Source organism: Balaenoptera musculus, chromosome 16 (genome assembly GCF_009873245.2).
Source record: "Balaenoptera musculus isolate JJ_BM4_2016_0621 chromosome 16, mBalMus1.pri.v3, whole genome shotgun sequence".
Classification (NCBI taxonomy): domain Eukaryota; kingdom Metazoa; phylum Chordata; class Mammalia; order Artiodactyla; family Balaenopteridae; genus Balaenoptera; species Balaenoptera musculus.
The window spans coordinates 24,075,227-24,092,467 of NC_045800.1; the positions used below are offsets into that span (position 1 = coordinate 24,075,227).

General features: G+C 41.7%; 1 protein-coding gene across 1 annotated transcript in view; it reads right to left on the minus strand.

Moving 5' to 3' along the window:
• Positions 1-1,208: 1,208 nt before the first annotated feature.
• SORCS3 (sortilin related VPS10 domain containing receptor 3) overlaps positions 1,209-17,241 on the minus strand; it is a 588,465-nt gene continuing 572,432 nt past the window's right edge. Inside the window, exons 22-27 of the mRNA XM_036828794.1 lie at positions 17,032-17,144; positions 12,400-12,531; positions 10,549-10,648; positions 9,477-9,582; positions 3,916-4,076; positions 1,209-3,149 (exon numbers count right to left, since the gene is read on the minus strand). Of these exons, the coding sequence (XP_036684689.1) occupies positions 3,085-3,149; positions 3,916-4,076; positions 9,477-9,582; positions 10,549-10,648; positions 12,400-12,531; positions 17,032-17,144 (677 nt within the window). The 3' untranslated portion in view covers positions 1,209-3,084. The remainder of the gene's footprint in view (positions 3,150-3,915; positions 4,077-9,476; positions 9,583-10,548; positions 10,649-12,399; positions 12,532-17,031; positions 17,145-17,241) is intronic.

Here is a 17,241-nt window from a genome sequence, read left to right on the forward strand (position 1 = left end):
GGAAGGTACTTACATAATGTAAATCTTCTTAAAAGGTGAGTATAAGTCAAGAAAAGTTATACCAAGAATAATACACAATTTTTAAATACATTCACAAATTGAAAGAAAACCACCTTTGTTTAATCCTATATCTTCAACTGAGTTCAGAAAATATGATTCCAGAATAGTCAGTCAGTATCCAAAATATGGGAGCAAATTATTGACCAAAACTTCTGGTTTCTTGGGTTTCTGGGATCCATGGAAGTTTATCACATATTTGAATACTAAATAATTAAAACATCTAACTTGCAGCCCTCATTCTAGGCACTTAGTTCACATTCCATTATTACCGAATGTACAAGAAAGCCAGTTACTCCTCCTTCCAAATTCCTTACTTGGTGTAGGAAAGAGATTTGTTGCTGGTTTCATGCATCAACAGCATAAAAAAGGTTTAAAAAAAGGATATATGTCATGTTGGTTTCCTCTCCTCTTTTCATTTCTCCTGTTGAAATCTTTAAGACCTGAGTTGGAGTCCCACCTCTACCACTCACTGGGAGCTTGTGTCGGACTCAAAGGCCTTGGGGTTACCAAGACTTCTGCTCATTTGAGATGGGGAACTTGGATACTGATTCAAATGGGCCATCTAATGTAAGTTCCCCATGGGGGTCACAGAAACTGAGTAGGTAGAATAGGTTGAACTATTGTTCTCAATTCTTCTTACCCTCCGTAGATTGGAATTATATATCCACACCTCTTGTCATGTAACTTAGTAATGCTTTGCACCGGAGTCTATTTCCCTAGCTCACTGATGTTGAACGTGGCCATATGGTTTTCTTTAGTTAATGGAACGTCAGTGACAGTAAATAGAGGGGCCATTTTGAGCCAAGGCCTTGGAGGATAGAGGATGCTGCTGGCCTCACTTGGAATTCCGTAATCCACCATGAAAATAACATGCCCTGGGTAGCTGCTGGTCTCAGAATGATGACAGCTCATGGAGCAGACTTCAAACAACTGAAGCCTGCATCCAAACTAGCCCAGGAGAACCTGGTCAGTCCCAGCTGAGCTCACCCAAATCACAGCCAACCTGAAGACTCACAAGCGAAACATCAATATCTGTTGTCATAAGCTAGTCGTTTTTTTTTTCTCCCATGGAGCATTGTTGCAGCAACAGTCGAATAATACAACAGATCAAGGCAACTGCCCAAAGAGAGAACTCTCAGCCAGGTATATAGCTTTGATGTACAAAAATACATTTATTTTCAACAATTTCAAAACCACTGTCTTTTTTTTTTACAGTAGAAATATTCAAATGGAACAATAAAACCAAGGACAGTATATGTACATATACTGTATATATAGATATGACTCATGCATTTGTATTCCAGTGTTTAGTACAAGTATTGCAATTGTCTGCCCCATTTAACCCTTGAAACGAAAAAGCAAGATCTTTAGAAATATTCCTAATTCTGATCTATGATGTAGCCAGTCCGATTTCTCAAGGTCACATTCAGGGTCTCACAGAGAAGGATGTGAACAATATCCCACAAAAATGAACAGGTAAAAAATTCAGCCTTTTCTCCCATATATATATACAGTGTATCATTTTTATAAAACAAGTACACTCAGGCTGATCCTGAAAATAAAACAATGCTTACAGCATGGCTTAAAGTGACCCTCCTAAAAAGAACTGACACATGAACCGTGTGAAGGGGCTGGGGTGCAGGAAAAGAGAACACTGGCTTTGAAAGTCACTCGCCCCAGATGCAAGAACTGCCTTCAGGGAGCTGAAGGTAGACATTTGACTTTAAGGAAGTTGTGTACTTGTGTACATCTGACAAGCAAGCGGCACAGCTTTGCGAGAATCAACTTTGACTAAGATCATTAAAGGCTACACCCCTCTGGGGCCTGCAGGGTTTGCACCGTCACAGGATTCCACGAAGGCCGGCTCCCTCCCACCTCTAACTTCTCCCAGGCTGAGGCACTCACTGGGCTTAACCTAGTGCCCAAGGGACTTTTCTGGGGTAAGAATAGCCAGAGAATTCCCCATAAGCATTATTCAATTCCATGGAATCCAACTGGAAAACAGAATGTCATCTTTTTAGATCCATTGCCTGGCTTCTTTAGAGAAAACCTCAGGCCCACAGCTATCCTCAACCTCATCCTTGCGGAGGGGAAGCCTTGTTTCCCCATCTGGGTTCCAGTCTGAAGTCTGTACTGGGCTTCATCTGGCAACTTCTTTCACATCACTGATGGGACCAAAAAAAATCCCACGTTCTATGATGTCACTCTCGTCCTTCCTTTGCTAGGTGTTTCGAAGAGGCCCTCCCCCCTCCCCCCTTTATATACAGAAATAGAAACCAGCAATGGCAGGGACACAGAGATGCAAGAGTTAAGTGTGACAGACAACTGGAGAGCATCCAGAACCCAGCGTCAAGCAGGCCTGGGGGTGGGTCAGCTCTGAAGGTGGGTGCATAAGCCAACAGACACATCTTTCCTTTTTCTGTTTTCTTTTTTACTGAACATTAAATTATTTCTCAGGAAATAAAGAGCTACTTACATTGTAACTATATACAATAAGCCATCTGCAGCTTGCAATGGACATGCACGGGGCAGGGCCTCTTCCGACAGGTGTGCACGCTTCCTGCAGCTACGCTCACTCCCCACAAACCTTCCTCCTGCAGACCTAACTGGGAAATGGTTTACGTTTTAGGTGCGTGCTGGGAGGGAGGAGGCGGGTACTGGTGATTTGGGCTTGTCGGGGGGAGGATGGGAGGTTAGTGGAAAGCCAACCCAACTTAAAAAATAAAAGGAGAGAAAGACCGCAAGGAAAACAAGATTCCTTGCACTGTCAATGGCAGAATGAAGCAAGAAAGCCATGGGAAGATGCATCCTTTGCCCTTAACACAAATACAGCCATTTATTCTTTGTGTCTCATTTTAATCAGTTACGAATGCCTTCGCCTACCAAAGCTAAGCCTGCTATTTATGAAGGGGCCCTTGGTAAACAAAAGGTAAAAAAGACATTTTCATTTTTCCATAATAAGAGTAATAGGAACCATCAAAAATAAAAAGTCAGAAAGATGGTTGACCACGTGGCTTGTTGGTATTAAACACTAGTGCAGTTGGGGATCTCCTTTGTGCTTTCGCTGTTTGCAATGGTGGCAATGCCTCCTGCAGGGGAGAGAAGACAGAGGGAGGTAAGGATGTACCTGTCACAAGGGCATGGGTCTGTGCTTTATTTATTGCTAAATACCAAGCCACCTTAATGTGTGCTTATGAAATAGGGCACCTAGGTAGTCTATCCTACCAGCTCACTGGCTTATCTTACCTATGTTTAATGTTTGCCATCTCCCACCCCAGCACACAAGGTAGGAGCAATACCTTGCCGTCTTATACTCTGCTGATCACAATACTAATAGCCAACAGGTACTGAACACGTATTATGTGGCAGACACTGTGCTAATGATATATGTCATTTCATGATCACAACAATCTTAGAAGGCAGATACTATTATTCCCATTTCACAGATGAGGAATATGAGGCACAGAGAGGTCCCAGAGCTAGAAGATTGGTAGAGCAAGAAAATGAATCCAGGGCTATCTGATGGCAGAGTTCCTATTCACGTGATTATTGGGACGTATAATGCTTTTGCTTTATAGAAAAAATAAAGTCCAACAGTAATAGTTGGCCTCAACCCTCTCCCACTCAGACTCCAGCACTTTTGATCTTGATCTACTTCTAAGAGAAAAAAGTTCTGCCAATTTCATGTGGTCAGAGGTGGCGGACACTTTAAAACATGATTATGTCGCTGTAGCCAACTGTTTTCTCCCCCCACCCTCCAGACTAGTCCCATCTGAAGGACAGCCCACATAGGCTGGCTGACTCAGGGTCTGGAGGACAGAGGACTCAGGAGCCTGGTGATACCAGTACACATACCTATGACCCGGGTGTCCAGCTCTTTGTCCAGCAGTTCCTCGGGCTCGGTGAAGTCACTGAGTGTGATTTTGGGGGCGTTCTCACTTTGGCTCACTGACCCAATCATCTCCTGCTCCTTGTCGTGTTGGACTTGAGCATAGATGTTAATCCAGGGGATTTTCCTATATGGGGCAGAGCAAAATCAGATTACGATCACGGGGCATGCCCAACTGGGGCAACTGGGAAATCCTGGGTGATAAGGTGGAGGAAGAAGCTATTTACAGGACCAGTATCAGGGAAAGGGGCTGGCCACCCAGATACTGTCCCCATGAGGGCAGTGAACACAAGGAGGGACCCAGATGCCCAGGGGAGAGGTAAGCCACAGAACTCCCGGAGGCATGCACCTTCCTCTGAGGCACAAAACCAGCAGGTGTAAACAGAAGGGCAACGCTATCGACCAAGTGTGCACTAAAACCCTTAAAACATTTACCAGTTATAACATTTACAAAGGAGCTGGACTTTGCGACTCATAAGGTTGCATCATAGTGAAAAGACAGCTTTTTCTAAGTTTGTATCAGTTTCATCAATTCACATTGGTTTTCTTTATGAATAGCCAAGAAATAAAAGACTTATAGCCATTGCTACCATTTTTAGAACACCATCCATGGGCCAAGTATCTTAAATACTTCCATAGTCAGTTTCCTCATCTGTTCAATAGGAATAACAATAGCTTTCTTTTAGGATTGTGGAGAGGATCAAGGCAAGGATTAAGAGAAGCTAAATAACTTCCTTCAAAGACACGAAGGTAGGAGGTTTGGAAACAAGGCAGACAGACGTGAGGTTGGAGGAGCGGGTAGGTTCAAACTGAAATCTGCTGGAGTATTCATCTCCTGACCCACCTCCATCATCTCCTGACCCACTGTGTTCCAGCTTCTGTAGCCTCCTTTGACTTCTTCTAATCCTGCACTTCTCAAACTTCAATATGCTTATGCCTCACCAGGTTCTTGTTAAAATGCATTTGTTACTCTACAGGCCTGAACCGGATGGGTTGAAATTCTGCATTTCTGCCTAGTTCCCAGGTGGTACTGATGCTGCTGGTCTGAAACCCAAACTTTTGAGTTTCAAGATTCTGATACATCAGACTCGTCCCCACCTTGGGGACGAGGTTTGAATCAACTGTTCCCTCCGTAACACACCTCCTTCTACTCTTCTCGTGACGGTGTCCTTCTTGTCCCTCAGAATTTGGCTTACATGTCACTTCTGAGAGCCTCTCCTGACCACCCAATCTCCACCTAATCTCTCCTGACCACCCAATCTCTCCCGTCATAAATATGTAATTATGGGATGGTGTCTATGAAAGAAATGAATAGGGTGTTGGTTTAGGGTGATGGAATAGGCTATGTGTGTGGACTTGTTTTCTGTCTGTCTTTCTCTCCCACAAAAAGCCCCATGTCTGCAAGGTCTACATTTTCCATTTTCACTGCTCTACACTTAACTTAGCACAGTGCTTGGCATGTGGTTTACGTTCAGTAAGTATTTGTCAAATAAATGAATAAATGACCTCAAAGCCTATGCTCTTTCTATTTTCATATATTATGTTCTCAAACAAAAAGACCACACTTTATCTTAGAATTTTACAGGTAGAAGAGCCCTCTCTTACCTCACTAAATGATGGGGAAATTGGTCTGAAGTCCAGACATTTCATGAAGCTGATTACTGGCATAGATGTTATTAAAACTTGAGACATCTGACACCTACCCCAAACCAGAACATTCTGTGCAAGTATGAAGCAGAATCACTCTGTTACCCTAGTGCCAACCAGTGGTATTTTCAAGCATCTACATTCCCTTCCCTACTCCAACCCCACAATGAGGTAGAATGTGAGGCATTTAATAAGGTCTTCCATAGCTAATTTGGAAGGAAAGATCCCAAAATATGTTTAAAACATGGACAGTTCCTACCTTTCATTTATGTCCAGTTTTCATGTTTTTAATGGTTGCTTTCCATACATTAAGGGAGGTGTCCTCCTGACTCTTACTGGTCTAAACCAGCTTACTATGATTTACAAGAACTTTAAGTGAAGAGATTCTATGTGAGGCAGCAAACCGCAGGCTCTCTAAATGTGTGTAATTAAAATTTCATGCTGGCCCTCACTTTCTTCTTATCTAAATAGAAAGGCAGCCTAACGACTTAGATTTCTTCTAATCATAAAAGTACATATTACTCATGAACGCTGGGATCAACTGTAATATTTATTAGGTGCTGGGGGCAGTCAAACCATTCCTGATCACACAAGTCTGGGTACTTCAGAGCTGTAGCCAGAGGTCACTGCCTCCCTTTTCCTGCTTTTTTAATGATTGATACCTGTGAGAATTTGGATAAATTTGCCCTTATAAAGACTGTTCACTTTTTTTTAATCTCTGAAAACGGGCATATTTTTTCAATATTTTTAATAGATGGTTGGAAGGGAATGAATTTTATGTCACAACTTGCAGCATTTAAAATTTTTTTCAAATTGCTTTTTATTTCTTAACACATCCACTTGTAGGACCGTTGAGACAATAAGTCAAGACTAAACCCCACTTTTGCAGATAAGAAAGGTGGGAAATGAGATTTAGAGGCACGTCTTGGGCTATTCATTCATGTACGTTTTAATAAGAGGAGTAAGATGGATCAATCCAAGTCACCTATATAAATTTCAGTTTTTATTTGTTTGTTCCAACTATGATTAAGTATTAGAAGTCCGTGGGAGGAATTTAGCAAAAGCAAAGTAGGCTTCGCACTGTGATGAAAGCCTTACTGAAAAAAGACTGGAAGAAATATAAAATTTCAAAAGTTTTCTTGGATAATAAGAAAAAACAAACCTACAGTATAGAAAGAAGGTCTTGTTAGGAAGTTTTCAGAAAATAAAAGCCATCTCAAAATGATTTTTATATTCCCTAAGATATCACAAAATAGCAGTCACTATCCAAGAATAAGATCAAATGTGGTCACTTAACAGAGGAAGGAGAATAGAGTTACCATGATCCCCAAGATTCCTTTAAATAATTCTATTCTTCCTCTATTAAGTGACCACTTGGGACACTGAGATTGTTTTCAGTGCCTGGCACACAGCAGGTGCTCAATAAATGTTTGCTGAATAAATTCATGGCTTAATGAATTAATGCTGGAGATGGCAGAGAGAAAGTTTCGGGGTTTGAAAACAGCATGGCCAGTGATTTGGAAACAGAAACAGAATTACCCTTTCCCTAGCCTGTGCCATCAAAGTGTTTACTAGTCAGCTGTAGCTATTTAAATTTAAATTAATTGAAGTTAAATAAAATTAAAAATTCAGTTTCTCCACCATACCAGTGGCTACTGTATTGGACAGTATAGATTATGGAGTGTTTTCATCTTTGCAGAAAGTTCTATTGGACAGAAATGAAAGAAGCAGAGGAGACTCTAGGAATCATGGATAAGAACCTGACCTTTACTTGTCAGCAAGCTATGCACCCTCCATATAGCCATCACTGGAGTTCCAGGTGGTGAGGAGGGAAAGGAGACCAGAGAAACAAAGGGAGATCCAAAAGGACCTCTGCCAAAGGGCTTGGGCACTGGGAGGAAAACTTCCAGAAAAGGTGACTAGAAAAGAAAAGGTAACTGATGATTGGTTACTCTTAATTGACTCAAACCATTTATCCAGTTTGACTAGTATTTGTTTCCTGTATCCTGATTCCCTGCCAGGGACATAGAAAGGGTTGGCTGATATCTGGGGACAACAGAGGTAGAATAATTCAGAGATGCCATTAACTGGCATAGATTCAAGTATTAAAGTCTGCACATTAAGAGATGGCGACATTAGTAAGTTGACTGTCTACGGAGTTTAGCAACATTTACAAGAGAGCAGAAAACTTTCTAAGTCACAGGGCAGATCTTGCCTTAATTTGGAGACACCTGACATAAATACCTCTTTGCAGGACTTCTATTGGCCCTGGTCCTCAGCAAGGATGGAGGTCTAGGAGCCAGAAGGTGATACATTTGGGTTAATTGATCTTCAAGTCCCAGCAACCACCAGCCTTCCCCACAACCAAATCCTTGAATGAATGAAAGTGTGCTTTGTGTGTAACTGAAGTGCACCCATAAATGGGTGTTGCTTTGACCAGACTGTTTCTATATTGAATCTTTGCTCGCTAATTGGATATGAAGGCTTTTCCCCTTCTTCAAAGGGAACATGGCAGGTGGGTTGACCCATCTTGATCCAAGAGGATGTGAACTCACATAACTGGTCTATAAATTGAGTAGAAAGGTAAACCCCACTCTGTCCTTCTAGTGGAGAGTGTTTAAGAATTCCTGCTGTTTTGGCTAATGCTGAGATGTCTATTGAGTAAAACTGGTGTTTTTAAGCCTGAGAAATCCACTAAAGGAGAGCTGATGGGGGCTGGGGGCGGGGGAGGGAGAGTGAAGCACCTTTACCACTGATCTCTTCCAAAATCTAAAAGCATTACCTTCAGTGTCTAGAAAAACTCCCAGGACCAAGTTATACTTTCAAAACTCATCTGACAATAATTAATGATATTTTTACTTTACCCAGGCTTCCTATGAAGCACATTTCTATGCCACTGATATGTCTGAGCCCTACTATGTGCCAGTTTGTAACACAGGAGGTGCCTTTGGGAGGCATGTTATCTATAGTAGCTTAGCTTTTGTGATTTTTTATTATGTACTAGATATAGATATTATTACCTCGAAAACATACAGCAAACCTACAAAGTATTATTGTTTTTCCATTTTACACATTAGGAAATGAGGGCTTAGAGAGGCAAATTCAATTGCCTAAGGTTGCAAATGTTGAAAGTTAAAATTGGGTCTGATTTTTGAGTTCATACTCTTAACCAGCATATCTCTTGGTAGATGTATTACATTATCCAAACAATGGTACAGAATTATTGATTTCAATTTCTTGTTTTTAGTAAGTATCCTATTACATCACCCCGCCCCCGCCTCTGGCCTTCAAAAATAACTTTTTTTTTTTTTTTTTTTTTAAAATAACTTTTGAATACGAGTGGGGTTTGGTTTTCCTGATCAATTTCCCTCTAGAAACAGGAAAAATAGGGAGGAGTATAAAATTGCATATTTTAGCATGCAAATTTAAACAGAGATGTTGGATATCAGCAATACAAGATAAGAAAATATGTGTGTGTGCATATATGCGTAACCAGATTTCAGCTGCATTTTCTCCACTTAACCACCCTGAATGGGTGGTAAGCTGTAGAAAAAGATCTCTTAAATATTTGAGACCTTACTTCAGAAACTTAGGTGAGGTTTGAAAACCCCTCAAACTTCTCTTGAAGAGAATTAACTGATTTCATAGGCTACCCCTCATTTTCCTAACTCAACATAATTATAAACTGGAGAGCGTTCAGATTCTTAAGCTCCTTTATTCCCTGACCCTAAACCCTTCCTGTTCTTCGCCAATGCCAAGCAGAGCTTCAGGGACAGTTAAAATTACCTATTTAGGATGAGTTTAGGAATGTCGGTTACAGGAGGAATCAGCTCCCATGAATCTAGCCCCACGATTAAAACTGAGTGATGGTAGCACATACCTTTTAAATTTGTAGATCAAAAACACCGCCAGGCCGACAAACACCACTGACAAGAGCATAAGCATGGCTGAGCTGCTGTGCCCAGCACTGGAGTCCACCAGTGGAGCTAGGAAGAAAGAACAGACTTGCTCACTTGGAAGCTATTAGCTGGAGGGAGCATCCGTTGGAGAAAGGAAGCCAGCTGGACTCCATCCTTATATCCAGCCTCCAATTGCCCTGCATGCTATCTGGGCAGAGGAAGCTTCGCTTCAATGATGAGAATGGTACCCCTGATCTACAGCTTCTTAGGGATCTGCTCTGCCTGGGGAAACTTGCTGCTCCTTGTGTAAACTGTACGCAGCTAAGGGGAGTAGGAATAGGGCTTGAATGTTCTTTCTCTTAGACAGCCCGATTGCCTGTCAACATGATCATAGGTGGCCCATTGGGAACTCTGGCTTAAACACTGATGGAGTGTTTCAATCTCTGCCTCTATACTGTTGTGGTAAAACACTGCTGGATGGGTACGTTTGGGACCTTCTCATCTGAAAAGTTTTTATTAATTAGAAACGTTCAGCACATAGGCTTCCCCAGAGAGCCAGAGGTAGATGCCCAATGGGACACGCCTCTTTTTATTCCTTTCACAAATCAACCGCCTAGAGCTGGTCACTTTTTCTACTTAGAGTTACACATGATAAATCAAAGAGAGTTTTAAAGTTATTTGATCTAGTCTTCCAACCAAGATTCACTGAATCAGAGAATCATAGAAATTAAGAGAGCCTGAGGACTACCTCATACAACCCCAACTGTTATAGATTAAAAAAAACATAATAAAGTCCAAAGCCCAAAGAAATTGTAGGTTTTTCCCCAAGATCATCTAGCAATTCAATAGCAAAGCCGCTTCTAAGAAAGTCTTCTTGCCACCTTAACAGGAAGCCTCAAGAAAGATGTGATTAATCTTTCTTTGCCATCACTACACAAAGCCATTTACGGGCATTTATGGAGAAGTGTTTGGTAAGTATCTCCTCCCTTTTCTCTCCAGGATATCAGAGCACCACCCCACCCCCCCACCCCACGAATCCCAACAGGCGCTCACCTAAAGTCAGCTGTGTGACATACACAATGACTTGAATCCCTGGTTTCAGCTCAAACTGGACCAAATTTTGGTTTAGAGCATTAAACAGCGTCTCTACAATCTGGGGAGAAAAAAAAAAAAAAAAGAGAGAGAGAGAGGCTGCATGGGAAGAACTGTCATGTGACCGTGCTCTCTCATGGAATAAGAAACCAGGGTCAATAGGCAAGAAATGATCATGTTCACTCAGAGGACAGGATTTTGGAACATTTTTATCCATCTGGTTCTCCCAGCCCCTAGAGCCCTGGGAAGCCAAGGACACAGCTGGTATTATTCGCTTATACTGGAGAGGAGAGTGAGACAGAGAGAGGCGTGTCCACAGTCAACCTAGTGAATTCGAGTTGACAACGGATATAGAGGTTTCATTCAGCTCCCAGTTCAGTGCCTTTTAAACCTGTGTAACTTTCCATAGAGAGACCTGTTGTGGGTCCCAATGAAAGAAAGTCAACTGACCAACCGTTAGTTCTTTAATCTGAACAAGCAATACGCACAGGGTAGAAAAGCCCCTGCCAGGATTAAAGCAGGCACATACACCCCAGCCTACTCCTCTGCTGTTTCTCTTTTAGAGACAATGGGCGGCAAACATTAAAGGAGAAGCTGCCTCCTTTTTATGGGATAATTCTTCCTCTTTACTTTTCCCCAGCAAGTCTCGGAACACGTAACATCGATTTAATCACTGTGTAATTCCCACATGAAAGCTGAGGCAGACTAAGGCTGTTGTCCCTAACTCTTATCTCACTGTACGCGCCTTAATATCACAGCTGCTATTCATCACCGTAATTACCTATTTATCTAAATGGATGGACACTGGAGCTTCCAAATATAGTTCACACATGCCACTTGCTATTTCAGAGTAAAGAGGTCTTGTAAAAGGGATGTACGCATTGAGAAGCTGAATTTATATCTGGCCAATTTCAATATGCAGCCCTGCAATGCAAGGATCCGCTTCATTTTCCAGAGAAACTGACCATGATGGCATCTGTGCAGCTCGCAGAGGACTGTGGATGGATGTGGGGATGGGGTGACAGCCAGGTGGGTAGCAGAGGGATGTGGAAGACATCTGTACAGTGATTAACTCGTATGGGAGCAAATGTGTCTGATTCATGCTGATTTCTAGCGGCCTCCTTCTCACTTATTTCTGCTTCTAACTTAGCATCACAGGAGCATGGAAGGGTAAAGCAAAGCATGGCCAATTAAGACCCCAGCAAGAGCAGGAAGAGAAGGAGAACCACGGGACCACCACTGACTTCATTTCTAGGCTAGTATGCAGACCACAAGAACTATATGCCATTTGATAAGGACAGTAAATCACGACCCCTTTTGGGAATGCTGCTTCCTTAGTCAAAGCAACATGAGGCAATCCATCTCTTTCCAAAGACACATGTTTAAAAGCAGTTCATTTTCTTCCTAGAAGCAGAACTTCTACTGACTAGGATCTTTAAAGACAGGAAGCACATTTCCCCAGAAATAGATAGGGAAACTCAAATTCCTCTCCTCATCTCCCCCATCTCTTTTCCCCAGAACAAGTCATTGGGTGGGAGACATGAGCAAGTTGCAGGAATGGCAACTGTTGGAATGAATGACTTCAGGGGTACTCTTCCTTCCTGTGTAGCTGAATGCTCCAGTGTTTATGCATTTGTGTTTATTCTAGGTAAGGCTGACTGTTCTCCAAAGCCCTGGGTGCTGGACAAAGAGTGACAGCCTGATGGACCCATAGGAAAGGGCTCATCTCACCTTTTGGCTGGAAATACTTTGTGTCCCCTTAGATTATGAGGTGGAGGCAAGTCTCCTACCAAGTTAGTTTCTTTCACTTACTTGTTCCAGGTCCCCTTCATTGCCTTTCCTCCTCTCTGTCAAGTTCTTGGGGGGAAGGATGAAGAGCTCTGCAGAAGTGGGGAGGCCAGGGAACACGGCAACTAGGATCTGCTCTTCTGGGATGCTGGTTACCTGCAAAGATGTTCAGACCAAAGAATGGGGTCCTGGAGGAGCCAGCCTTCCCCAAGTCAATAACAAGGATATGGACTATACATTTTTTTAAATGCAGCATTTAAGGCACAGTTTCCAATATATATCCAGGCTTCTTTTCTGTTTTCCCCTCGAACTGCCAGGTAGAGAATTATTAGTTTTACTTCCTCCTCTGCTCTTATATACATTTGTACTGAAACTAAAATACTACTACAAGTGATTTTCAAAATACTGTCTGCTGGCAATATTGGCAAAAGCTCTTCCCATATTTTCCATTTTTCTACACTAAGAGGACTAGAGCTTCTGGCTAAAACATGAACAGACTGGCTGCAAATGAAGAATAGGAAGTTATAAACAAACATGGGAAAAGGCAAATTAAAAAAAAAGAGCAAAGCAGCTCTTGTTTTCGCTTACTAAAGCAGGATTTTTTGTTAAGTTACAGTAGCTAATACTGGTGAGGCTTCAATTAAGAGGTTTCCTCAATTGTTGCTGGCAGCACTAAAAATGGATACATGTTGCCGATTTGGTTTTCAAAAGACTTACTGGAAGGTCATAAAAATATTCAGACCCTTCATTCAGTAACTGTAACTTGGAGTGTTTGTCCTAAAGAAATGATCCAAAATATAGGAAAAGCCATATGGAGGAAGAAACACTCAGAACATTATTTATGTCAAATAAATGGGAAAGACTCAAATATTCTAAAAAGTTAAGTAAATAATGGTTATACTACCATTAAGATGATAATTAGTACAGGGAGGCAACATGGAAAAACACTTAACGGCAGCTGTATCCTGATCTATTACCTCACATTTCTTTGGTTACAACTCTATAAAAATAAAAAATAAACATAAAAAATAAAACAAAGCACTAAAAGTTCTGTTAAGATGTTGAAGCAGTGAATGAATTTTTCTATTCCTGAGTGTTTAGTAAAAGGATTATATTGTTTTTGTATAAAAACTAAACGTAAGCTTCCGTCTGAAGGCAAATTCCTTAAGAAAACAAAACTCTGAGTTCTCCCGTGTAAAGAGTAGGCCTGTTCTTTCCTATGTGTCTCTGGAAGGTCTTTATATCCAGAACAAAACTTCTTCTTCTGTCAATCCAAATACGATATATAGAGTTTTTGACTTGGCTGAAACACCTGCCTCCTCCAAGAAGTCTACCCTGACTACCTCGTCTGCAGTGACCTGTTCCGTGTCGGTCTCTCGCCCCCAGCACCTCCAGATTACCATGAAAGGAACTTAGATCATGTCCACAGTAACATATGAGTATGTCTGTCTGCTACGTTCTTTTCTCTGATAACTTCTTATTATATGTTTGCCCAGACATTCCAGGGGGGCGGGGGGCGAACTCTGTGGCTACCTCATTGTTCCAAATGATGCCTGACCTGGAGGAAAGAATAGACACTGGATTGAATAGAAGCAGAGGGGCTCTCTCCCCTTAGCTCAGCTCTGATTCTTATTTGGAACTAGAGATTGGAGTTAACGCTCAGGAATGTGATGCAGGAAAGAGAGAGTGCCAACCTGCAGAGAACTAGCAAGCGGCAGTCAGAAGCCTGAAAAGCCCTCCAAAGTGGGGAGGCATCCCCGTGCAGCCTGAAGAGGCTTTGCCAGATGTCTCAGTTTCCTACTGGGAGGCAAGATGGCCTTATCCTAACCAGCCAGGGGAAGTAAGTCTCAGAGACCAGACTGAGGTCAGACAATCACCCAGTTGAGAGAAGGGGACGCGCCTCTGAGTGTTGTGGCTGGTGTGACCCTGTGTCCCAGGGAAGAGTGGTCTCAGGGTGCGTCACTTGGCTAGGGACCTTGGAGGGACCTAACTCCAGTCATACAAAATCCCACACAATCCTGGATGTTTCACAGTCGAAGGCATACAAGACCAATTTCATTTTCATCCCTCTCTAGGAACAATCTCTTTATAAACAGATGTGAGGTGAAGTTCTTCTTGTGGACAACTGCCCACAGGAATGCTCTCATATCATTCTCTTTTTTATTTGTGCTTCTTCCTTCCTGGCAGCTCCTTCTCCATGTCCTTGCCTGGATCTTCCTCTTCTGCCTTGGGAAGCGTCAGCATCCATCCCTGCCCCGCCCCCTCTCCCTCTCAGGGTTGGGTGGGGGGATCTACAGAGCCCCACAGCCTCAGCTCCCACATTGCTACCTCCCACGGAAACCTCACGTGATCCCCAATCCATATCTTCAACTCTCTTGCTTATCTTCATCCAGTTGTTTCTCACGTGCTCCAAATTCATATGAAAGACCAAATGATTACTGTTCCCCAAGCATGTTTCTCCTACACAGTCACCATCTTGATCAATGGCAAGGAAAACCCTCCCCGTCCTACTCTGAAAATCAGAAAGTTTCTCCCTCCCTCTCATCCACACTCTTATTTTATTAGTCACCGATTCTACTGCTCAACTGCCTAAGTAGCCTTTGAATCGTCCCTCTTCAGGATCACAGTAGTCTTTTAACTGGTCATCTTTTGTGAAATCTCCCCCTACACTATTCACTTTCCCACCTCTGGAGCCCATCCTCTGCATTGCCACCAGAATGGGTGTCTGAAACATAAATCTATTGTCAGGAATTTTTACTTATATAGGGTTGGCCAAAAAGTTCGTTCGGGTTTCCTGTAATATCTCACGGAAAAACCCAAACGAACTTTTTGGCCAACCCAATATAATAAAGAAAGAACAACTTCCCAGAGCCTACGGGATGTATGTCAAACCCCTTTTGGCTTCTCAGACCCTTTACAAACTGACCAATCCATCCCTGCTCAACATCATTCACACCTGCCCTTATAACCTATAGATTGGCTACACTAAACTGCCATGTCCCAAATATGCTGTGCTTTCCACTGAGCCTGGCTTTGCACACGCTGTTCATTCTACCTGAAAGACATCATCTTCTCTCTGTTAACTACTATTTATCCTTTCAAACAGAGTTCAAGCATCCCCTCCAAAGACTATTCTAATAGTTCACAAGTATTTACTGAATCACAAATGTGTGTGAAGCTTGAACTTTCCTGGACAGAGTGAACTGCACTTTTCTCTGTGCTCTTTCGAAATGCTGGCCATGCCTCTACCATAGAACTAGCTGCATATTAGACTTATCTCTACATTTGAATTGACCATGTTTTTTTTTTTTTTTTGGCTTCAGTTAATATTTAATACAGTATTTTGACAGTTGCACTTTCATATTAATCTAATTAGCATTCAAACATTATCATAGCATTTAATATAAATCTAAGCTTCTCAGTTAAATGCTCCAGCTGTTATAACTTTAAAAGTTATTATTTTAGAAAACATAGTTTTTGATATAGTGAAATATACTTTTATAGCAGCGGATTTTGTACAAGATACATATCAATTGCATACTAATACAGAAAATGGTAACCCATACACAAAAATAAAAATTAAGCATTAAAATCTAAATATAATTTGAAAATAAAGTAAATGACTATATTAAGATGGATGGGATTTTTAAATTCATTATAATTTGCCTTGAGGATGAGATATAGCTTCATTCTTATCAATAATCTGTTGAAACCTTTAAAGGACAAGGAAAATTGTACCCACTGTAAGCTTCCCATCCTACAGCAAGCAGAACACACTGCAAAGTAATAAGTTTACTAGGGACACAATGTAAATCAGTATAACTGTTATAACTGTGTCTGTTGGAAAACAAGGACTTTATGATGATATAAGGAATCATATCTGTAAACTAAGAAAGGCTATAGCTTAGTACTTTATACTTTTGTTTTAAAAGAGAATTTTGTTCAGAAGATTTATAATCAATTTCTTTTTTTTTTAGCAACCTCTGTCTGTAAGTTCATATCACCACTCTTTGTGTTATTCCAAAATATATTCTCTCAGTTTTGAATTGACCATGTTTTATTCACTATTACAGTCCAGTGCCTAGGTCTGAGCAAAGGATTAACAAAACCCTTTCAACTTTCAACTTTGTCTAAGGAAAATATGACCTTGGGCAAACTCTATAACCCCAGAGTCTGCCGCCATGCTCTGTTTCCTGACCTGCACCCTTCTGATGGCCACATATGGTCAGTGGGAGTCTTGAAGTCTGAGTGGTTAAAAAACAACAACAAAAGCAAACAAACAAAAAAACCCCAAATCTTGGTGGGCAAACAGCCAACCAAATGAATGATATTAGTAAAGACTCAATGAGTGACCCAGCCATCATTTCATTAAAGGGGTCAATCTCCTGTCTTAGAAAAATTTAGGATTAAGATGGGGCCAATTTCCCATCCTTGAACACTGGACTGATTCTCTGTCTCTGTCTCTCTCTGCCTAATCTCTCCATCTTTCCTTCCCATCCTTCACTTCCCCCATTCTTCTTTTCTCTCTCTCTTTTCACAGAGAAATAATCTTTACTTAACTGCGGAATGGTGGTTTGCATCCATGAAAATGTATTCTGGACCACAGCACCTTGTTCTTTGTTCATAAACATTTAAGCAAAGAAAAAGCCAACTTACTTTCACCAGAGCCCGCTTGATCACATTGGCAATATCTTGCCTCCACTCCGGAATGTCAGGATTGTGGTAATCCAGATCAGGAGAGAATGATAAGAGTTGGGACTGAAAGTATTCTGCAAGGAGAGAGCGTGTGTGAGTGAGGCTGAGAGAGGGTGTGATAGGCAAGGGGACTCCATGATCACTGTGCTTTAGGGAAAGGGCACAGTCTTT